The 23,922-nt window shown below is 41.7% G+C and overlaps 1 protein-coding gene across 1 annotated transcript in view; it reads left to right on the top strand.

Annotated features, from left to right (window-relative positions):
- Window positions 1-23,922, top strand: part of MCF2L2 (MCF.2 cell line derived transforming sequence-like 2) — a 151,102-nt gene that overhangs the window by 35,022 nt on the left and 92,158 nt on the right. The window contains exons 3-8 of the mRNA XM_059478959.1: window positions 135-218; window positions 7,855-7,969; window positions 13,018-13,108; window positions 14,298-14,417; window positions 19,733-19,849; window positions 22,928-23,077. Of these exons, the coding sequence (XP_059334942.1) occupies window positions 135-218; window positions 7,855-7,969; window positions 13,018-13,108; window positions 14,298-14,417; window positions 19,733-19,849; window positions 22,928-23,077 (677 nt within the window). The remainder of the gene's footprint in view (window positions 1-134; window positions 219-7,854; window positions 7,970-13,017; window positions 13,109-14,297; window positions 14,418-19,732; window positions 19,850-22,927; window positions 23,078-23,922) is intronic.

Below are 23,922 nucleotides of genomic sequence, written 5' to 3'. Positions count from 1 at the left end.
GTCATATAATAGCTCAGGCAATAGTCTGGCTAGGCTTGGAGTGTCATCTTTGTTTTGCTGGGTTGTTAAAGGAGGAAAAAATTGTCATTGAGGCTTTATGAACTCACGGAAGATTTCTGTTTTCCCTTGCACAGATGAAATCATGCAGCAGGAGATACGGCCGCTGGTAGCAGTGGATATAATAGAGCAGCTCCACAGGCAATTTGCAATCTTGTCAGGTAAGAAGTTGCTGGTAATGACACTCTGTGATTCTCTTGGAGACATACTGGAATGTGTCATGCTGTCTGTCACCCTTCAGCTCTGTACAGCAGTGGCAATAGTATTTTCATATTGCTCCTGAGAAATGCTGCTGCAGTCAGATATTCACGGTGTATGGAATGGAAAAGTGCCAAGCTGCTGTAATTGCTTTTTTAAGGCAAGTTAATTTTCCATGTTCTCCACAATGGGCTGGGAGGAACCTATGTAGAGGGCAAGAAATTAAACAAAACTTTCACTACATATCTTTGCACAATGTCCAAGTATCTTGTTTGTGGGAAAAGATGTTGGTCTATCAGGGATCTATTCATGACCTCCCCCTTCTTCCTCATTTGCCTTTGTTTTAGAAATGATTCATTGCTAAAATGTAAGGTTCTAATCTTTAAAAGATATGATTATTACATAGTCTTTTGTTTGCCTGAAATTTGCAATCACACAAAGTGACGCAGTTCCTTCCCTAAAGAAAGAGCTGATACTGAAATATTTGGCAAATTATTTAATTCATTATTTTGGATACTGTAGATGATAAAATCTTATCTAGGTCCTAAAACAGTCTCTGCTGTTGACTGCATGGCCTCTGGCAACTCCTTTTGTCTCTATTTCTGTCTGTTCTACAAATAAGAAAATTCAGAATTTGCTGATCATTTTCCTCATAGAAACAGTGGTGTAATGATTTTGCACAAAATGCTGAGATTATAAGAAGGTCCTCTTGGAAACCCTGTCCCTCTTGGTGGCTGTAGAGTGCACAGAGTGCACCAAACCAGCTCTGGAAATGGTCAGCTTGGCAGGCCCAATTCTTGCTCTGTCTTTGCATTTTAAAATACATTCCAAGTTGCCGAAAGAAATTGAAATCTAATTTCACAGAATTCTTTATGAGGCTCTGAGTACCAAAACTTGATTTTGGAGGCTTGCAGATCTTGTGGCAGATTCCTAAGCTCAATTACTAAAGGGTTTGCAATAGGCAGAGGGTATTGACTGAGCAGAGGGTGCTGCCTTCTCATCTGCAGTAAAACATCTCAGGGTCCCACCTTCCCAGAATTCCTGATGAGCACACCCCTCTGGGCAGGACAGGGTCTGGAACTGCATTAAATTGCTCAAACCCTAGGAATTGTTGAGAACTGAGTGCCTCATATGCAATTGCCTACCCAGTAAAATGTAGAGGATTGCTATTTTTGAACTCCATTACCTTGCAACATTTGGGACCAATAGCAAAAGCTGAATACAGCATGTAATGAGCAACTTATGGAAAGTGGTTTACTAAACAGGAAGAAAAAACCCCATTTCCAATTCCAGCTTGAACATTAAACAAGGAATAAAAATGTCAAAGATAGACTTAAAAGAATTTTCATATTTCTTTATGGATTCATAATTTCAGCAGTGCCTGTATTCTCACCTGCTATTTTAGCAAATTCAACTCTTCACATTTATCTGATTCTTTTATTCTTGGAAGAGATGAAAAAGGAGATGAAAAATGAGGCTGTTTAAATGTGAGCTGCTTAAAGACTTGAAAAATAACTCTTCATAGAAGGCAAGGTTGAGGGGCTTGTTTGTTAGGAATCAGCAAATAACTGGTTCATCCACATAGAAGTACTAATAACAAATAACAAAGAAAATTGAGAAGGTGTCTTTCATGCCCCCATCTACTTAAATAACAAATATAATTTTAAGAATTTTCAGGCTTATCCAAAATCTCCTCAGTACAGTCCAGAAATAGTATCCCACTATAAAACAGGGCAGTGTTGTTCATAGTTTCCAAGTTGATTTCAGTCTGAAGTTTACAGATAAATTTGGAAACATGGGTGCGTCCACTCCAAAATCCCCATGGTAGCATGTGAAGAAGTTAAGGAAGGCTTAGAAGCCCCTTTGGTCTTATTCTGTTGGTGACCACTGGTGAGTCATGGGTAAAACATAGCAGGAATCTTCCTCACTCTCTATTGCCTCCTGCAAAGAGAACTTTAGGTGCAAGCCAGACATTACTCTACTTTTCAAAAATGCATTTCTCTAAATAATGTAACTTTCTTTTTCCTTTAGCAAAATATTGGTTTTTTCATCCAACGAAGACAAAACTGGGCACTCTTCTGCCTCATTTCACTTATTAAAGTAATTCACGTGTAAATGACCTCATTTGATTTAGATTTTTTTTACAGATGGCTCTGTAGCTTTTCCTCAAAGCATGCTGTTAGCTGCTTTTCATTAGGTACCAGCAACCACAAATATTTTGGTGCTTCAGTGCTTGCCTACATGGTGGCTGAAAATTTGATACTTAGCCTATTCCTGGTTTCCCATATTGAAATGTTGCAGCTCAGTAGCCACTGTCTGGGGAAAAAAAAAACCCTTCTGTTCTTTGGTGTCACCATCTTGGGCAGTAAAAGGCAATTCCAATGTTTTTGTAGAGCGTTGTGCACATAAATTATGTTTCTCTGAACAACTTCCTAACAGGGGTATACACTGATTTATACTAGATGGGGTTATTTCTTTCAGTCTGGAGGCTGCAGCCCCCAGAGCACAGCCAGTCACCTCTCCCATGCCTGTGCCCAGCCCAGAGGATGCAGCACTGACTCTGGTTTGTGGCACTCCACAGCCTCTGGCTTTGTCAAGCTCTCCTGCTCAGTCCTGTTGACCCCAAATGCATTTGTCAAGTGATAATGGAAGGCAGTGGTTGGTTCACTGTTGTAAACTTTGTCATAAATGAGTATTTCTTTAGTTAATACCACCCTTTTAGTTACAGCTGGCAGCTGAGAGAGATGCAGTGAACTCACAATGTTTCCTTGCAGTAAAGCAGAAAAGAAAGGGGAAAATGATTGAATCAAAGGCTCTTTGTTTTCTCTGGACATGACTCATTAGGAACACTTCTCTCCACTATTGCTGTGTGCAAACTTCTTAAGAGGATCTGGCTGTCTTGTGGTCTCTGAGCAGATGGTAGGAATTATATAACAAGTCTGATGAGTTGGATGTTTGATTGTGTCAGGGTCTAGTTGTAATGAATGTATTACCTGCTAACAGCCTCCTGTTTGTCCTGGTCCTCCACCTACCAGACTAATCAAGACCTTAGTCCATGCCAAGAACAGGGAAATTCTCCAAAGTCTTCCCTGGTCTGCTGAGGTCATGGAAAAGGCTGCAGTGTAATGTGGCAATGTCCTTAATCGTGGAATTTTACTTTGGTCATCTCTTTTCCCATGTGCTGATTTAGCCCTGCTTAGCTTGTGAGATCTGGTTGGAGTACTGGTCCTTGTGGTTAAATTCTAGCTTTGATATCACTACTGCCTCTTTCCTTTCCCTGAAAACCAAACTCTCAGTTAATGGACTACAGCTGTGACAACACAGAGTGCTCAGCTAGGTTTGTGTGTTTCCTGGAGCTGTTAAGGGAACTAGATCACAAAGTTGAGTAGTACTGACAGCCTGGTTATTCTAACACACCAGTTTTTTACTCAAGAATAAAGAATCACTAGTAGAATACTTTTTCTGTCTGTCTTGCTGTACCAATCTGCTCTTGGAACTGCTACCGTTCCTCCCCCCCCCCCCACTTTTTTATCTGCAGCTTCACAACCTGTTCTTATCTGTAATTACTCTGCCAAAGAGCCCAATCTGCCATTTGCAGCAATAATGGATCATGTTGCTAAATCACGACTTTATTAGGCAAACTGTCATGAAATGTATTAGCAGAGAGAATAATTTTCTTTGTGTTCTGCTCCTGCTAACAGACTTCAGTGGATGGGAGAGTATATCTGAAAACGGTAACTGACTCAGAAGCCAGTTTATTTAATTTGCAAAGCCTGGAGGGTATTTGGCCATCTGCTTCCTGTTTAAACTGAGCCTTTTGGAAAACCTGGCCTGACCTTGCCAAAAGGACAGTTTGGATCTTTTATAAAAATGGAGACCCAGGAAACTTGATTTAATGAGAAATTCATCATTCACAACTCTTAATCAACATGGAAAACCAAAACAACAGAGCTTGGAAAAAGCAAGGCTTGACCAAAGCAGTGAAACTTAGCCAAGGTATCATTAGACTTTTTGGCTGTCTGACCCAGGAGATGAACTGTAGTCAGGGCTGGGCTGTGAGGACTCAGGGAGCTCTCTGCATGTGGGCAGGCCCAAGCAGTTGAGGCTGCACGCATCAGCAGCAGTGAGAGAACACTTTCCAGTACTAACTGATGAGTTAGTGTCTGTGGCAGGCTGGGGAGGTGAGCTCTGGAAACTTGCAGACTAACTTTTGGAACTTCTGTAATAAGTTGTACTGACTGTAGCCCCTTTGTCGGGCTGGTGCTTTTCATTTGTTTTTGTTTTATTTCCCAAGGGAGTCAGCATATTTGGTGATCTCTAGTTAGAAGAGCTGCTGGCTATAGAACAGGACTTCAGTGTAGCCCCTTATTGTCTCAACCATGGATATTTTTTGTGCCTGGGTGGGAAGCATGGGAGGGCTGGAACTGAGGAGTGGGAGATTGTCTAAGATCCTCATTGTGTTCAGGGCCTTAGCCTGCAGTTGTGGTTGCTTTCTGTTTTTCCATCAGTCATACCAACATACAGATTCAGCTGTGAGAGCTCTCAAAATTCAGCACTCACACCTCATTTGTCAATCACACCGTTTACACTGCAAAGCAAAATTAAATTTTCTCAGCTGCCATAACCTTTTCTTCCCCACATATATTCCTTCCCCACATACTTCAGCTGTTTTCTTCTGGCCCCATCTTCAGTGCAGCAGCTATCCAGGCTGCATTGGCTGCTGGAAAGTCTGTCCAATAGGAGCAGCTATGAATGCTGCTCTGTGTCCTGGGACTTTGGGGATTGACACACCTGAGAGTTAGTGAAGGTCCCACTACCATGGGTACCTTGTACAATCCTCATACAGCTGGTGTGCTATCTCTTCTAAATTTCATAAAAGACAAATTCCATGTGCTCAGTCCTTATGGCCATGGTGCTGACTGGAGACTGTCCCTGTTGGCTTTTAGTTTGTGCTGTCTGCCCTTTCAAGACTCTGAATAGTATCTAGCTAAAGTATTTCAAGAACTGGAAAAAATCTTGTGGCAAGTCCCTAAAAAGAAAGGTTGATGGTTGAGGAAAAAGGGCTGCAGCTTGTCAATCCACATTCTGCAGAAATTTGCATACTGCAGCAATTCTTGGATTAGTGTCAGGAAAAAAATGGCATTAACATTTAGATGTATGGAATTGCTCTCTTGTACTGAAGAGAGAGTTTTCCAGACACCCTTGGTATTTAAGGAGCTTCCCTTATATCTCTTATTCAAATGGATATAGATAATTTTCCTATATAACTCAACTACTGCTGGAAGTTCAGATATGGACAGGAAAAACCCATTTGTAACATATTTGTGGTATTTCTTGTCACTCAACACTTTACACATTTCTGCTCTCTTCTCATCATAGCACTTAACAATTTCTGAATACCAAACACCCTCAAACTTCCCCCTAATTTCCTGGTGTGGCAGGAACTAAAGGTTTCCTTGTTTATTTCCCTGTCTGAAATACAGCTCTGCTGAACCATCTGGTGTGGCTGTAGCAGGAAATGTTGCCTTCACCTTGGAGAATGAGATGGAGATCAGGAGCTGTAAAGGGCCTGTGGCTGAGTCAGAGGCAGGAGCTGCTGACTCTTAGTTGAATGTTCAGTCTGAGGCTGCTCCTAAGTGTCCTAGATTTGTTGCCAGTGGTGAAAGGAAGTCAGTGTTCAGTCTGCTTACATTCATTTTTTAGATGGCTTTTTATAGGAGAAGATCCCATGACAAAAATACACACCCACATAGAGTGCATCATCAGCCTGCCTCATCCAGCTCAGGGAAGAGGCCAGGGGAAGAAGAGCACATATGTGAATGTAGACGCAGGAGATGAAATAAAAGGGACACAAAGAGCTCCTCATGAGCAGGAGCATTAGAAGTACCCTTTGAAATGTGTAGTTTGAGCAAATCTTGAGTGTAACTGCAGCTAAACTATCAGGTGTTAAAATAGGGAATCCAGGGGAATCTCTACCTTATCCTCCAGTGGCAAATATTGCTGCTTTAAACCAAAATATTCAAAGTTACTGGATCTTCCTCATTTGAAGTATACTCACATACTTGAAATATGTGAATGAGAAAGTTTGGTGCCCAGAAATGCTCACAAGATACCAAGTATGAAATACCTTGGCACACACTGAGCTTTGCACAAAGAGACAGCAGATAAATTTGGTATTAAATTTTCCTGGCTGTTACTGTATGTGTCCAGGAGATGTCACTGAGAATCTGTAGCAAACCAGCCTAACTGGGTACCTGCTGGTCTAGAGTGCAGCAGTCTGGGGAAAGCCTGACCAAACTTGCAAGGCAGCATATTCTACATCAGTGCTGACTGCAGACAGTGCAGCTGGAGGTCCAGCTGCCAAGCATCAGCATTTGGCATCACCCCAAGGCCAGTGGCGAGGTTAATGTGGAGGCTGTGGCTCTGCTCAGCATTTGAAATCCAATTCAGTGCAGTGTGAATAATGGCTTTCTTGGTTTCTCTCTTGGCTGAGACACTTTTGAGTCTCTGTAGGCCTGTTTTCTCCCTAGCTAGGTGAGCTTAGTGAATGTTCTCACACAACTGAGTCATTTTCAGATGTAATCAAAGCAATAACCAAGCTTCAGAAAGGAAAAGAGGGGCTGAAGGTAATGTGCTGATGCCATGTCACCAGATATCAAGAAGAAAAAGGGTTTCCTTGTTCAAAATTCCTATTTTCTAGAGCTCTGAGTTTTACCTTGTGCAAACATTTTATTCCATAGCATTCCAGCTCTCCTTGGCCAGAAAGGATTTTAAATAATCCAACTGAGGCTGTGAGGATAGGGCAGAGGCAGGATCAGGACTAGCAAGGGACTGTCCACTCTACAGAGAAATAACCAGGAATTACTGGAGCGCCTCCTTGCAATGACCACCAACAGAGCAGGAGAAACTGGTTTGTGGCATCAGCTGTGGTTATCAACAGGGAAAGGCAATGGTGGAAGGGAGCAGCCTGGAAATAGGGATTATTTATGGGGTTTTAGAGGGTGCTTTCAAGGAATGAGAATGGGCTTCCCCCCCCCCCCCCCCCCCCGCTCCCATGCTCCTAATGGGATCATTTATTGGATATTTTCCTGAGGAAGGTAATTTACTGCCTCACAGCTTCCTCTTTACTAAAGAGAAGCCCAGAAACTGGCTGTCCCTTGGGTAAGAGTCCTCTGTGTGTGATGAATGACTCAGAAAACTGTGTCTGCAGCAGAAATACACTCAGTACTGGGTTGTTAGAGAATTCCTGAGCCTGGTCCAAAAAGTAGGTTTACATAAAAATTGCAGAGAAAGGAGAAAGACTCAGGGAAAATATCCTTAATACCCTGTTTAAGGAGAACTAAGCAATAAGGTACCTGTAACAAAAGCTTTGTTTCATCATGTTGTTTTATGTGCTGCTGCCCCCTCAGTCTGCTCTCAGCTTTGAGCCCAAGCTGGTGAGAAAACCCCTGATAACTTCTGTGTGGTTGGAGTTGATGATGATTACTGGATGTGGGTGCTTTAGAAGGAGAAATATGCCAGTGCTTCCCACTTGAGTACTGACCAGTCTGTCCAAAGTCATAAAATCACCTTCTAAACTTTGACTTTTTTTTTTTGCAGGAGGAAGAGGGAAGGATGGGGCACCCATTATAACCTTTCCAGAATTTGCAGGATTCAGTGAGATACCTGATGATGATTTTCTGAACGTGGTCACTTATCTAACCAGCATTCCCAGGTGAGACTAAGCACAAATGTCTGTTGATTTCCTAGAGAGTTTTGCTTCCCCAATGGCTCACTGATTTTAGTGGTGCTACCAGGACAAACCAGTGCCTCTGCATCTCTCCAGTCATTATGAAACTTCCCTATCTACTGGAGGCCCTAGGAATTGTGTCGTGGAAGAGAGAGCTTCACACAGGGCAGGTTGAACTGAATTGGAACAGGAATAGATCTGAAGAGCAGCAGCAAAGGTGGCAGATCAAAGGGAGCTAAGAGGGGTTGTTTGTGAGAAGCCTTAGGGGCACTGGATGTAATGAGGGAAGGGCTGCTTCAGGAAGGAGCCGTACTTTCACAGCCCCCATGACTGCTTTTTCTCTGAGTGCACCTTGCTATGCAGCTTTCCCTTTGCTGAGAAAGCAAGTGAGGTGCCCCACTGACAGGATTCTGGCAAGCACCATGTGCTTTCAGGTACTTCATTTCTTTGGAGATTGCTCCACAGCCAGGATGTTTTCCTTGCTTTTTGCCTGCAGCTTTATAAGGATAGTGAAACAAACTGACTTCCCCTCCTCTGAGGAAATGTGCTAAGGCCTGACTGCTGAATTATTTTTTTGTTCATCTAAGAGAGCTTAAAATTTTTTCATTCCCCTGATCCTGTCTCTAGACCATGGCTGTTTGTACTAGTGAGAAGCGCAGCAACGATTTATCATTTCCTGTGGTCTTCTGCAAAAAGGTGCTCAGAGGATCATAGCAGAAAACGTGCCTCCTTCAAGTCTGAGTGAGAAGTTTTACAGCTCCACCTATGTGTATTTGCCAAAGTCATGGCCAAAGGGTTGCCAAAGCAAGCTGAGAGAAACCACATACTGTGAACTTAACAGCTTCATTGTTTCACTCTGCTCTGTGGGACTTTTGTTCATCCAGGGGAAACTCTGTTTTGAGTATTTCTTTACTCCTTCAGTACTGGGAGGGTGACCAGCCCCAGGGTATATACAACAGCAGCAGTGGCTGAGAAAACCATAAAAGTAGTTTTTCAGTTCTTTGTACTTGGTATGCAGGGAGATGATTCCCAGTGATTTTCTCACATGTGGGGAACCAGCATGTTACATTGTCAACATGACAGACAGAAACCCTTTGAGCTTCTGCAGCCTGTGTGATGCCCAAAAGCACAGATGCATTCAAAAGAAATTAGCCAAATTCATGAAAGATTGCTCCATCAATGGCAGCTGGACACAATGACTCAAATACAAACCAGGCTGAAGAAATTAATTTATTCCTTAATGCTGGGACTTGGGAGAATATATATAAAGAGAAATACTGTCCTTCTCATTTTCCTGCTGCCTTTGTCTCAGCAGCCACTATCTACCAACACTGGAGTCAGGGTGTTGGGCTAGATGGACCTTTGCTTTGAGACAGTTTCAGTTCTCTTCTATCTTCTCTTCCCCCGAGGAATCCCAGAGCCATGTGCAAAGAATGAAGAACTGAGTTTCAAAACTTTGTAAGTCAGGAGAGCTGTGATATACTTATTTTACAGATGTTGAGATACGTGTGAGTAATATCTCACTCCACAGACAGGATCACCAGAACTTGTGTTGAGTAAGTGACTGCTCAGTTTGCTCTTAATGACCTGTTCAAGGTCAAGCTGGGGTTTCAAGGTACATTTTCTGCATACCAGCACCTTGGTTTGGCTCTTAGGTTCATCACACAGCACACTGAAGGGATGTGAATTTTCCAGTATATTTATTGCACTTTATTGCAGTGCTTTTAGAAAGACTGCCTGCATTTTTTGAATCACCATTTGAAACTTGCCACTATCTCTGTAAATGGTGAGGGAGAAAGATGTTAATTTAGAAGAAGAACCTGAGCAGCAAGCTTTGTGTGATTTATGACATAATTATGTAGAGTTCAAACTCAATGAGGCCCAAGCTGTGGGTCTGTTTGGGTGCAGCAGAGCTCTGTCAATCTGCAGTTGGCTGGTCCATGCACACACTGTCTCTGCCATGTACCTCAGCAAGCAGTAAAGGGTGTGCATTGTTACTTTTGCCAGCACTGGTGTACTAGATAGGGCTTTGTGTAAAATAACAGTATTCCTGTGTAATAGCCTGAGTATTCCTGTGTGTGATTTCACTGCTAGTTGTCCACCTTTTACTTTAATTCTCAAGAAAGATGTGAAGGTATCCAACAAAGTGACTAAGAACAGAGAACAGTCTCTAACTCTTCTGGAGTTACAAAGTTATGGCCATGAATCAGGTAAGAAGATGTATAGTTTGAAAAGCCCTTCATCCTATTTATCATAGAAAATACTTCCTTCTTCAGAGCTTAGTGAACCAGAAAAATCAGCATAATTTTCCAGGCAAATGTAGAGAGAATATCTGTCTTTTATGGTGTCTGACTTTGCATATCCTGTAGACTAATGTTCATGCTAGTTGTGGAGATAAGCTCTGTGATTGCAGATAACATCACTTAGTGTTAGTAACTTTCTAAGTCCCTCTGTAATAATTAATCTTATATGCTCATCTGACAAAACATATGATAGGGTTGAAGATCAGCCCAGTGAGACTTTTGTCACCTGATTCATTTTCCCTGTGGTTCAACTGCTCCACCAAAGGAGTCTGCATACAAACACATCCACAGACACTCAGTAACATCATGGTGTATGTACATGCATACTTCTGTGCATGCACTAGATATCTCCAGAAAGCCCTTTTTTACTTGCTTTATTCCATGGCCAGAATTCCTTTCTCTTTAGCTTGGCATGGATTAAGTACTTTGATAAACAGATGTCCTTTTCTCCTTCCAAAAGAGGTCAGGAAATTCAACATCTCAAGTCAGTGTTCAAGAGCAAACCTGAATATAGAGCTGAAGATGGAAGAATTCTGCTGATTGCAGATATTTCATTCAGGGAAAGAGAACCTTTCTGCCAGACATCTGTAGATTGGCAAATGTGACAGAATTTATTTTGGAGGCAAGCCTGATGTTTATCTGCTCTTCAGGATTGTCTTCAAACCCTCCTTTTCAGAGAACTAGAGAAACCCCAATGCATTTTCATAATGAGGGTAGAGATATTACAGTACTGACACTGAGAAAATTGTTAGAATGTGTGTGTGTGTTTGTTCCTAAACAAACTTTTTCTGGATGCCCACTGGAGTGGGGGTTCTCAGCTGTACATCCACTTGTGCTGATGCTGCCATCTCAGCCAAGCCTCTTCCTGTGGCTGTGTGCCTGCATCCATCCCTTGGTGCCAAATGACATTCAGACCTTGGCATGGCCTTTCAGCATGCTGGTGAAATAGGATCCCTTGCTGACACTCTCTCTGTTTCCCTGGTTAAGTTTAGGACTTTGTCAGTCCTATCTAGCTAAAAAGAAAAAAATCCCCAAAACCCCCCAACAATAACAACAGAAAACAAACAATCCCACAAACAAGCAAAACAACAAAAAACCCCTTCACATCAAAAAGCAAACATACAAGTACCATTGGCTTATCTCAGTGACTGCAGCTGATGCTGTGCTGAACATCATTTGAAGATGAAGGGCCCAGGTTGACACTTTTGTGTTTAGTTTCTCTCACCCTTCCTGTAACCATCTGCAACACACACAATATCTTTGTTGCCTTTATTTGAACATTATCAAGGAATTTCATTCTGTGGAATATTTGTTGAGCTACTGAAGGATGTGTCTGTGTTTGTGTATATCTAAGACTACTGAAAAGTATGTATACATTTGTGTATTTATGAAAGGTAAACCAGATAAATTCTCTTCCCTGTGCTTGAGAGGCATTGCTGCAAACATATTTTCTGTTCTCTGCAGAGAGCTGCATGTTGCACTACTAAAGAGGAAAGGTCATGTATTGTCACTGAATTTTTAAATCCTCAGAGGAATGCTGTAAAAATACTGCATTGGAAAATTCAGTGAGTTTTCCTGTTATCAGTATGAACTACTAGGAGCATTCACATGGCATCCCAGTTTTGCACAATACTTTGGCTTTCAGTTTTTGATCCTGCAGACCTGCTACAAGAGCTCAGAGTTGTTACTGTGTTGATAGTCTTCAGTAGATTATTGACACGAGTTTGGATAAAATGACCCATTGGAAGCAGTTCCTGAGTTGGCTCTTATATGGACAGTGGAATAGGGATCAAGGAGATACTTTAAACCATTTTTTCCCCTTAACCTGTGATAGGATGTTTGATTGCACTATGTCCTCTGATTATGACATTTATACTCTTGCTGCCTGCCTCTGGTTTGTTCTGAGATGACTGAGCCATCCTTCTTTAGTGAAGGTTCTGGACACTCACTGTGTACTTCTTAGCTTCTCCAATGCTGAGTGCTTTTGAAAGGCAGAGAAAAGAGCAGTCCCACTGAAACCTGGCACTCCAGAGTGGAATTTTTGAGAGGGAAAGAGAGGATGGGGTATTTATGAAGTCTACAAAGGTGGAATGGAGCACCAAATCACTGCCTCCTAGATCCTCCTTGAAAAGCACTGAGAAGGAACAGGAACTGTTATTCTAGCCAATATGTTGAAAAGGATAGTTTGGAATGACTTGCAACCCCAGAACAAGTTTGTGATTGGCAAAATAGAACTCTATTTTCTGCTTTGCCTACCAGAATTCCTGGGGCTCTGTGTACACAAGTCAGGGGATACTGATGTCCTGGAGCTCAGTGCCCCTGTCAGGTGTCAGCATACTTGGAGAATGAAGACTGTAGGGGGGTGTCTAATTTTGCAGGGAAAAAAAAAGGTCTGGGGGTTTTGTCTTCAAAAGACCACAGTGTATTTTGTGATCCTGAACTATTCGTGTCACCTAGACTGACAGCAGAGTAGCACAGCAGCTGAGAGATTCAGCAGATAAAATATTCATGTTTTGTGTAAGCTGCTAGCCTTATGCTGGAAAGAGAAATTTTGCTGGCTTTCCTTTTCATGTGCGTTTCTGCCAAATATTCATTCTTTCCACTGTACGTTGTGTTTTCATAATGGGCTCCGAGCGTGCCGTGACGGAGGCTGTGTTTTGCTGCAGTTCTCTGCCTTGGAACAGGAGTGTCTCCCTGTAACCCAGCACACCTATTTCATCTGTTTTGCAGTCTGGAGGCTGCCAGCATCGGATTCATCATCATCATAGACAGACGACGGGACAAATGGAGTGCAGTCAAGGCATCCCTGACACGAATAGCAGTAAGTGCTTGCTTTTGTTTTTTAACTTCTAGAAATTAAAATTGTCTGCTGAACCTTCAGCACATGATACAGCCTCCTCTGCTCATTTTAAGCTCCCATTTTCTGGCTGTGGATGCAGATTCTCCCTGGCTCTGCAGCTCCTAAGTGTTAAATAAGAGAGGGAGGAAGCTGCAGAGACAAATTACACAGTCTTGTTTACTGCTGAATTAGGACAAATTCCTTATTTTCTGGGTTGACTGCAATATAAATTCTAATAATTTGAAGTTGGTTCCTAGAGGAGTGTTAAGAGGTACCCCTTCTGTGCCCTGAGGAAGGATGACGTGGCCTGCTTATGAAAGAAATAGATCCCAAGGGATTTGGGATCTATTTGCACAGTAGTAAATAATCTCTGTCAGAAATTCTTAATAGCTTATTTGCAAAAGTCAGAGCTGGGCACTAATTTCCAGTGCTAAAACAAGCAGCTGGTTTTATACATCTCTTACTAGGAGCAGTTACTGTGAGAGGACCAAGCACCTACACACAGAGGTGTAGGATGGTGGGATGACAAAGGCGACTTTAAGTTCTTTCAAGGTATTTAGACAGAAATGTTTTTAATTCTCAGGCTTTTTTGCTGCTCTCTTCAAGAAATTGTTCTTTTTTTATGCCTGATGAGCTCAGAGGAGTGTGAGAGATGTAGGCTGGGTGTTGCAGGCAGGGCCATATCTGATGAACATATTGAATGTCTGCCTGTGTGTAAAAATATGTGAGGTTAAAAAGATTCAAAACCCTTTGCTGAGTGAATAGATAGGTCAGCTTGGGGAACTCATCTGTGCTACCGGCTTCCCTCACCAGTCCAGGGTGGGCAGCCAGCTTTGCCCTCTAGTGGCTGCAGCCTAAAAAATGGGAAAATGGTGCGGTGGTGCAAGTGGGACTTGGTGGGATTCGGGTCTGAGGGAGAAAGGCAATAGTCAGGAATGATAAATCTGTATCATGAAACAACATATGGCTGGGCAGTAAAATACATGGGTCAATCTTCCTGATGGGTTTGGAAACAGTGCCAATGAGCACATGCTGAATGGACCAGCTGAGGCGATGAGCAGCTGGATTCAGTAAGCCCCACCTGCTTTGCCCTGCTGGTGAGGAAACACTTGGCTGAAAAATCCCTTGTAAGGTAGAAATGTGCCTTCTAAGAATTCTATATTTCTTGCAGGGAGCATTTCCAGGGAACCTGCAGCTGGTGTTTGTCCTGAGACCCTCCCGCTTTATCCAAAGGGCAATCGCTGACATTGGCATTAAACTCTATCGAGATGACTTTAAAATGAAGGTACCGGTAAGCATGCAGTTTTTTGTCCATGCATTTTCTTTTCTCCATTTCTGCAGTTCTGGGCTCTCAGAAATTTCCCATAACCCATGACTGCAAGTGGCACCTGGGGCCTTTCATCTGGGTCTGTGTGGTGATGCCAAAGAGCAGTGGATGGTTCATAGTGTTTAATGGACACGTTCCCATGTCTAGTCTAACTATAAAATGTGGCTCAGTTTTTGGCATTTTAACTCAGTGGAGATGTTCCCTTCATGTAGGCAGAGGCAGATCCCACTCCAGTGACAAACATAAGTATTCAGGACTACAGAGCAGTGGAAGCCTAAGGCTGAATTCTGCACTGTTTGATGGGTTATCCATGGCAGTGCTGACTGTCCCTCTAACATTGCTTATTCTGAATGTCTTTTATGATTCCCATGCCCTCAAGATTCAGAGTTTGTGTTTTAGTTATTTTTATATGCACTTGGCATATGTGTAGGTTGATGAGACTGTGATATGAAGAAGGTTATCAATCCTGAAAGAGTTGGAGATTATTTTATCAGGGGTCTTTTAGGGGTTGTTTTTAGCTGCATGTTTGCATGTGGCGTCAAAATTTTTAAAGTTTTATGCATAAACTTGAATTATGATTATTGATGATATTTCATCCTGGATCAGACTCATACTGTGTTCCACAGTGACTTTACTGGAGGGATTTCAGATGACTGCTTTGGATTTTGCTTTTGGGTTTATGTTGTTTTAAAAAATACTTATGGTCTTCTCCAACAAATTCTAGCTCTGTTGAAACTCAAGTTGGAAGTTCAGGTGTTAAAAACACTTTCTGCTTCTCCTGAAGTGAGAGACAGCATCTATTTATTACAGTGCATACAGGAAAGGAACCATGAATAGACATTTGGTTACTGTGGTTAAATGGTAACATTTACTGTCTTTTGGTAAGGGTGGCTTTTTGGTAAAATGCAAACTTGATGAAAAAAAATACATTTGAATGCAAACCAAAATATTTTATAGTAGTTTAAAAAATGGATATATCTATATTTAATATGCCACAATCTGTTGCTATAGCAACATTTCTACCAGTGGCTGCAGCCCAGAAAGGAACAACTTCATCAAGGACTGGCATTTTTCAACAATTCAGCATTTCCTATACTTTTAGCAATTTATTTGACATCAGAGTTGCATTTCAAAACTTGGAAGGGATCAAAGTTGGAAGGGAGGTTAGTTCTAGGCAGGGGTCTGCATTAAATATGAAGTGCTAACTTATCTTTCTTATAGGCAGGAAAATCAAGATATCAGTTTAGTTTGGGGTTGTCTTGGATATTTTGAGCCATCCTGGGTATGTCCACAGAGCTCTTAGAGAGCAGCCTTACAAAAACTAAGAGCATGACACACCTGCTGCCTCCTGCCCAGATATCTGCAGGCAGCCTGTCAGATTTATAGACAGGCTGCCCACATATGCCTGATGCTATTCTAAGTTACTTGGGATTGTAGTACAGATGTTCTAAGTTCCTGGGATCTGTCATGCTCTCTGGAGGGGCTTTTCTCCTGTGTTGCTCATCCTAAAAATACCATCTGGGTATGCCCTGCATACCCCAGTTTCAGAGCAGGGAAGTTACTGAGAACAATGTCTGTTTGTCCTCCTTGAAAACAGCATCCTAAATGCCAAGCAGGAGAACAGGACCACAGAGTTCTTGTTCCATTGGAGATGTGCTTACTCAAGGAATTAGGGATCAGTACCTACCTTCAATATCATAATAATCTTTTAAATTGCTTGCATGTTGTTTGTTTGTGTTGTGTGTTTGGCTCTATGACAACATTCATGATGTAACTGGCCTGTGGATAGGTGGCATTTTCTATGACAACTGTGAGTCAGGACCAAGGTATGAGCATTCAAAAGGAGCTCCAAGAATATTGTGTGTGTTTGTTAAGGAAACATTTGCTTAATAATTTATTTGAGCTATCAGACTGCAAATATGCTCAGAAAAATAGATTTGCTGGGTAAAATCAATACTGGAATGAGTAGAAACCAGAAGATCAAAGAGGAGCTGGAAATAAAGGCTTCAATAACCAACCAGACACAAAAAGGAAATGCAGGATTTATATCACATTGACTTACAAATGTGGGTAATAAAACCTCATCAGGTAAATTTCTATTGGGATAGTGATTTGATTAGATATCATTAGCCAGGATCAAGATATAGAAATATAGGAGACACAGCAATGTTCATCTGAGATTAAAATCTGTGAATTCAAAAGGAACACTCAGAGATGTACCCAAGGAGCTTCCCATCATAGGAAGTGAATTAAAGCATCTTCAGAACATACATAAAAGTCTGCACAATCTGTCCATAGCAAATACTTCCTTGAGCTTTTTAGTCTGTGACTTCTTTCTGACAGCCTAACTCATCCAGAAGCAGTCCCCCCACAGCTCCATGTTCCACACTGACCCCTCTCTTCTAAACTGCTGCTCTTTGCACTCCCCAGCTGACAGACTGTGGCTGTCTCCTGTCTGGCAAGCAGCATGGGAGATGCTAATGCCCTCTCAGAGTGGGTTTTTAGATGGATGCTGGATTGCTCATAGGCTTTCTCCTGCAGGAATGCCTGCATGGTTAAGACCCACACCCTGTTGGGTAGCACCATAGCTGGCAATATTAATAGGTTTGTTTAGTGGCTCATGCTGAGCATACCAAGTTAAAACAAACATAAAATTCTTCCTAAAAGGAAACTGCATGACAGTGTACCTCTGTGCTTTCAGTGGGGTTTGAAGTATCAGAAGAGTTCCAACTTGCCAGCAACATCTCTGATGGGGAAGAGCTACAAAGCAGTTAAGATTTACTTTTTCAAATGTGATTTCCAATTCAGAATAAGTGCATAGACTTTATGTTCCAGTATGAGGCCTTTTCAAGATGATACAGCTTTTTGAACTTTCTTACTTTGATCATAACAGAACAGTGTTTCATAACACATTCAGGGAACAGTTTTTCCTTTAACTTTGGCTGAGATACCTTTCTTTGCCACAAGTTTCTTCACCAACAAAGTCTCCTTGTTTCTGCATTTAAAGACAGGGGTTAAGGAGAAGATGAAGTGATGGAAGTGAAAAAGAACAGAGTGAGGGCCTACTTGAGAATTTTCAGCCTGTATGGCTCCCTGGGGCCAGATCATGCTCCACTACATTCTTGTGTCCAAGTCAGGTTAAAGTCTGGATGGATGGACAACTACATGAGGTTTTAAAACTAGTTTCATGATGGGTTAGGAGGGTAATGGTAATGGGCCATACTCTGCCTGAAAGTGGGCAACAAATGGAGAGTTGTAGTGATACCTGCTGGGACCTGCCCTGTTTGATGTCTTCATCAGTGACATGGAAGAGGCAACAGGCTGCACTGTCATCAAATGTGCAGGTGACACTAAATCAGGAGGAGTAGATGGTAAACTCCAAGACAGGGCCACTGGAACAAAAATTCAAGGAATGGGCTGACCAGCATATTATTTTTTATATACCAAAGGGGAAAAGCAACGTCCTGCAACTGGGAAAGAGTTTCCTTCCACAAGGATTTTCTTACTCAAGAAATAACTTATGGTCTTCCCTTCCAACAACATAACAGTTTTGTTGTTGACAATGATTCACAGTGTAGCCTGTCTGGGGAGCATCTCTGCAGAAAGGTAGCTGGGAACTTGGTAGACAGCAAGCTGTACCTGAGCCAGAGTGTGCCTGGCAGCAAAGGAAGCCATCAGCATCCTGCATTAACAGGAGCAGTATGAACAGGAGCATAGCCAACAGGTTGAGACAACCACTTATGCCCCTTTACTTGGCTCTAATTAATTCACATTGAGAGCACCCTGAGTTTTGGTTCCCCCAGTACAAGAAAAATATTAACCTGGAGTAATCTTGGAAAGCCAAGAAGGTCAGGACTTGGGGCATGTGCTCTGTAAGAAGATGCTGAGGGAACTGTGCTTGTCTAACATGGAGAAGGGAAGGCTTAGGAGGGTTAATATGACAAAGCAGCAGCTTTCCAGTCCCTCCAGGTTACTGGGCACTGCAGCCAGCTTGTGTGTGGTGGTAGGATAAGAAATAACTGACATCAAGTGAAACAAGGGCAGCTCTGACTTGACATAAGGAAAAACTTTCTTACCACAAAGACAATCAGGCAGCAGACCAGACTGCCCAAAGAGGTTGTACAATCTCAATCATTGGATGTTTTTAAGTCTTTGATGGATAAAGACCTGAGCAACCTGGTTTGATCTCACAGCTGACATAGCTTTGAGAAAAAAGTTGGATTAGAGAGCTGAGGTTCCCTCCAAGCTGAATTATTCTAGAAAGATTCTGTAACAAAGATCAGCTAAAAACTTGTTTGGGTTTGTTCTTGAGGCTTTTCTTAGAGCACTGTTAGCCTAGAATATGCATCCTCTTGTCTCCATATATCTGCACTCATCTCACTGTCCACAGTGTTTGTCAGTGTATTTACCATGCTCCATTGGAGCCTGATGACATGCAGAGCCACTTAAGCTTTCTTTAAATAGGGTCAAGTAACACATTTGACATGTTTTGGACATTTATTTATTTAAAATTCTTAATAATTTGTGCTCAAATTTTTATTCTTCTGTTGCTGAAATCCTGGCAAATCTTCTAGCTGTTGGAACAACAATAAATGAGTGTTACTTGTGTAACCACTTGTGTTGACAAATTTACAGAGGTTGCCAAAAGTTAATGCTGCTTATCTGAAGCTGAATTCAAATCTTGTTTGGCTTTCTTCAAGCAAGTCTAGTGGTAAGGAGATTCTAAAGTAAAAGAATTTATCTAGATACATTTCTCCTTTTTATTCCATTATGATTTTAAATGGAAAAATGCCAGTGAATTCAGTAAACATACAGTGCCAAAAAATCAGAAAATGGAAAGAAAAATCTTATTCTCAATGGTTTAATTTCAGCACTTCCCTGGATCAAGTGGTTTATGTTGAAAAAGATGCTTAACTTGCCTGTGCCTCCATTTCTCTGTAAATAAATGTTATCTAGAGAATAAATTATGTTATGGAAGTTTGTGTGAACATTATGAGTACCATACTTTTGCTCTTCATGCACATGCAAAATGAGTCAGCCCAGCAAGGAGGAAGATGATGTCAAACCAAGGTTAGTTCAAGAATGTCCATGTACACATTGAGAAGGCAAAATGTAGGGAAAATAAACTGTGGCCATTGCATGAGAAAATGCAAAATGAGAACTGATGGCCTCTGGTGGAACTGCAGTGGTCATCTACGTTCAGGCAAACCCAAATCCTAGAAACACTGATTAGAAGGTTTGTTATTTCTCTCAGTCCAGTGTGTTTGGATTCCTTTCAGATCATCATGTTAAATTCTGTCTCTGATCTGCATGGCTACATTGACAAGAGCCAGCTGACACGGGAGCTGGGAGGGACCCTGGAGTACGGGCACAGCCAGTGGATCCATCACCGCACGGTGAGTGCTGCTCTGCACATCACACCACAGCTGCCCAGGCACAAATGCAGAGCAACCACTCAGCAGTACAGCCTCTGGATTCTGCTAGGGACTCGGGGAAAGAGGAAATCCATGACTCAAACAGAGAAAGGCAAATTCCCCAAAAGTTTGTAATGGAAGCAGTAATTGTATCTCACTGTGTACCTGGCCCAGGGCCTAACTGTGTTGTGGTATTCTTACTCAGCAAGGCCTTCTCTTGCCTTTTCAATAATTGATGGCATTCATAGGCCTTCAGCTGAAATTGAAAATAGGCTGTAGCACTTTGCTGACTTTACAAAGGTCAAAAATCTCACTTTAATTATTAATTATGTCCATGCTTTTAAGAGAATAAAAATACTCAGGGCACTATACTTTTTTTCCATTTCTATACTATACAAGCATGCTGGGTCTTATTTTGGGTAACTGAAGAACAGTTGCTAGTAGGAAGGCAGAAAGACTTTTTTATTCTATTGAGGAAACTTGTACAGGTTTGATTGCTTCCTTTTTGGGCTGGTTAATGCATTTCAGTGTCTGCTTCAAAACAATGTAAACAATTTATTACGGTGGCCAGTTAAGATGACAGTTCACAAAAAACAGACTCCAAACTCTGGCACATTAGCAGACAAAATATTGTTTCATTCTTCCTAAGCAAAAATGTGCTAAGCTGGGTCATAATCCTGGAAAAATAATTAATTTCACAGAGAGTTTATACAATGTTTGTGTCTCTCTTTGTGGGCCTACTTGCAAGATTGATAGATTAGAGCCCACATCCAATGTAAGCCTCGATGTTTTGCAAAAATCTGAGCAGCTCTGAGTTTGAGTCTGTTGTTGCTGATGAGCTGGTTACACCTAACCCACAAAAAGAGCTTTTCTGAGGTAATTTAAGTCAAACCACTTTTGTAATTTTCTTGCTATAGTTTCTTTTGTGCTTTGTTGTCCTTATTAAATTTTAGTCTCCTTGAGAACCACCAAATATTCCAGGCTTCTAAATATGCAAACATAGAATTTGAATTTCGTCTAGCATTGATTTTCTACATTTATAACTGTGTTGACTATAATGAGGTTGGAGTTGAGATGAGTGAACAGGCTTATGTGTCAAAAGTATCAAAAATAAGAAAATGTCCTTGCAGGAAGGGGGAGTGTGAAGAAATGAATCATCTGTAAGAGCTTTCAAACAACAAAAGGTCTGAAAAAATGAAGGGGGATAAAAAAGCTGTATTATTATTAATGACAGGGATCTACATAAAGCAATAATATATATTTTGGTAAAATATGCAAACAAAATGAGCCAAGAATTTACAGGAGTAGGGCTATGTAATCCCCAGAGGTTTTGGTTAAATTTGTTAGAAAAAATTTTACCAAGCACAGAGACTGGAAAGAAACCAATCCACAGATGTGACTTAGGTACATGGAACAATTTATTGTTCATATGCACAGGAGAGAGTGGGGGCAAGCAGGCTATTAAGTGAAACACTGACAAGTTCATGGTGCAGTCAGCCAAGGAATATCTGCTGGATAAGAGGCTGTCACCAGGGAAGTGTCAGCTTCCATGGCACCTTGAAACAATCTGACTTCCAGCCTTGCTGAGCTATGGTCTTCATGTCCTTTGCTGCTTCTCTTGGTGTTCTCATGTCTTGTCCTGCCAGTGCTTTTCTTCAGAAAAAGCTTTAAACTCTGGCTAAATGACAGTGACACAGCAACCTCCTTGCATCATTCGCTGTTTCTGCTCTCCTCTCTTGGCTGCCAGGCGTCTGTGGACTTTCTCCCTCCAGAGCGCATTTTTGGCTTTCAGTAAATGGCCTTTGGTCATGGATGGCCATGTCTGTGTTGCAGTCAGAAGTGTGACATTTCAGCCAACTCTAATCCAGTAGTTCCAGTGCTGAGAACAGCAGCATACACTAAGATAGAGCATGTGTGGGGGTCTGTACTGCTTGTGCTGAAAGCAGACATGGGTTTATGGGGGAAAAGGGAAGAAGGCTGTGAACTCTGCTAGCATTCCTTCATGGGGGCATGTTTGAGATCACAAATGTGGGCTAATTTCTCTCTACATCTTTTGGATGATGATTTACCTCCAGTTTGTTTTTCACTGAGCACACAGCATAATTTCATCTGTCACAGTTGCAAGCAATGAATTCCCATCATTGCTGGAGAAAGGAATGCAGTGTGCAACAGCTACATGGTGCTTGATTGGGTGTAACAGCATCCCTAGTGCTTGTTGACTGACTCACACCTGTGGGGGATTATTTCAAAATGTACAAAGAATAAAGAACTATACAGAACAACACAGCCTCCTCCAAATTTGGGCATGATCATGGAAAAACATTCCATGCAGCTAGATATAAAGTGTCACAGGTCTGAACATTATATTCTGCTCTAAGAAGGTGGCATTGATTTTTTAGCCTTCCTTACTTCCCCATTCTTCATTAAAACCAGACTTCTGACAAGTTTTGTGTTGGTGCACCCAAGTGATAAAGAAACAGCAATGATCCCATGAATTTATGCATTTTAACTGTAGTTGTAGTTACTTGTTCCTGTATTTGTGTACTAGCATGGACAGATGGGAGGGAGGGACTAGAATGCATCTCATACAGATAAGCAAGATGGAGATGCACATATTCAGAAGTCAGGGGAAGACAGATTACTGCTGAGTGAACAATGGCTAGATAAATATAAAGGCTTTGCCCTATATATTTTCGTAGTGTTCTCAACTTAAATAAAGCCTTCATTAAAATTTTAAATGCAGCAGAATTTCCCAGCAAGCATGGGCAGAGGATCTGAAGTTCCAGGCCTGCCTTTGAAGCTGATGTCCTCTGTGGTTTCATTGTCTGCTGAGCTCTGGGAGTTCCCCATTGGCTCATGGAGGTGACAATATGTGCAGACCTGTGAAAAGGTCATTTGTGGTTTAATTTGTAACTTTTAACACATCCACCCAAAAAAAGGCAATGTGACCAGCTTTACAGGCATGTAATACTTGCAGCATGGTGTGCCTGAAGCATGAAGTGCTGTTAAAGGGCTAAGGGTAAATAACCAATCTGTGACTTTATGCTTTTGCTTTTCCAGGCTATTGAAAACTTTGCAATGACAGTAAAAACAACAGCACAGATGCTACAGAGCTTTGGAACAGACTTAGCAGAGACTGAACTTCCCAACGACGTGCAGTGCACAGAGGAGCTTCTCTCCTCACACACCGAGCACCACAGCAAGCTGAAGGTGATTGTTGCCCCACGATGGCTCCAGCAGTGTAATAGATGAGCTCTGACCTAACAAAATTTTCTGCCATCACTTGGCAATCCATTGTCTGGAAACCACTGAGGAGGAGGACAGACACCTGGGTTCAGGAGGTCAATTTGATTCAGCTGTGGAAAAAGGACATTTTACAGCCTCAGGAATGATAGAATGTGGATGTGTCACTTCCATTGTGTGAGAGGGAGTAAAGGGGTCACATCTGGAATAGCATGGGCCCTTGATGAAGAGTTTATCAGAAAGGATGGATTTATATTGGAGCAGAAAAAGAGAACATCTGTGAGGATAGTCAGGAATAGAATGATCTAACTAGATGGTGACTGTTGTTTTGTTTAAAAAATAAATTTGGGCTAGTTTGGCTTTGCAGAATAAGGATCAGAAGTAAATAATACTGCTGTCAGCAAATGTCTTAGGTTAAACACAAGATTAAAAATACTACTTAAGCTATATTAGCACAAGAACAATTTTTATGGAAGAACTGTGCAGTGATGTGGGGATTCGTCATCTGACAAGTTAACGTTTGAGCCTCCTTGTCTTTTTTATTGCTCATCTTTCATGCTGGGAAGACACTTCTGTGGATGAATTCTTATAGCTGGTGTACTATGGCTCAGCATGGCACAGTGTTGTTTGAGGAAATTCCATTAAGAAGTGCAATGTCTCAGCCCAGTCTCTCAGCTCACAATCTACAGCATACATTCAGTATGTGGTAGAATAATTTATTCTGCAAGTGGCCTGGTCAGATATGCAATCTGCTCAGAAATTACTCTATTCCTTTTCTCAGAAATAGATTTACTATTCAAAGTTAAAAGATT

Source organism: Ammospiza nelsoni, chromosome 10 (genome assembly GCF_027579445.1).
Source record: "Ammospiza nelsoni isolate bAmmNel1 chromosome 10, bAmmNel1.pri, whole genome shotgun sequence".
NCBI classification, from domain to species: domain Eukaryota; kingdom Metazoa; phylum Chordata; class Aves; order Passeriformes; family Passerellidae; genus Ammospiza; species Ammospiza nelsoni.
The sequence above is the reverse complement of the archived record's forward strand: the minus strand, read 5'-3'. Positions and strand labels throughout refer to the sequence as shown.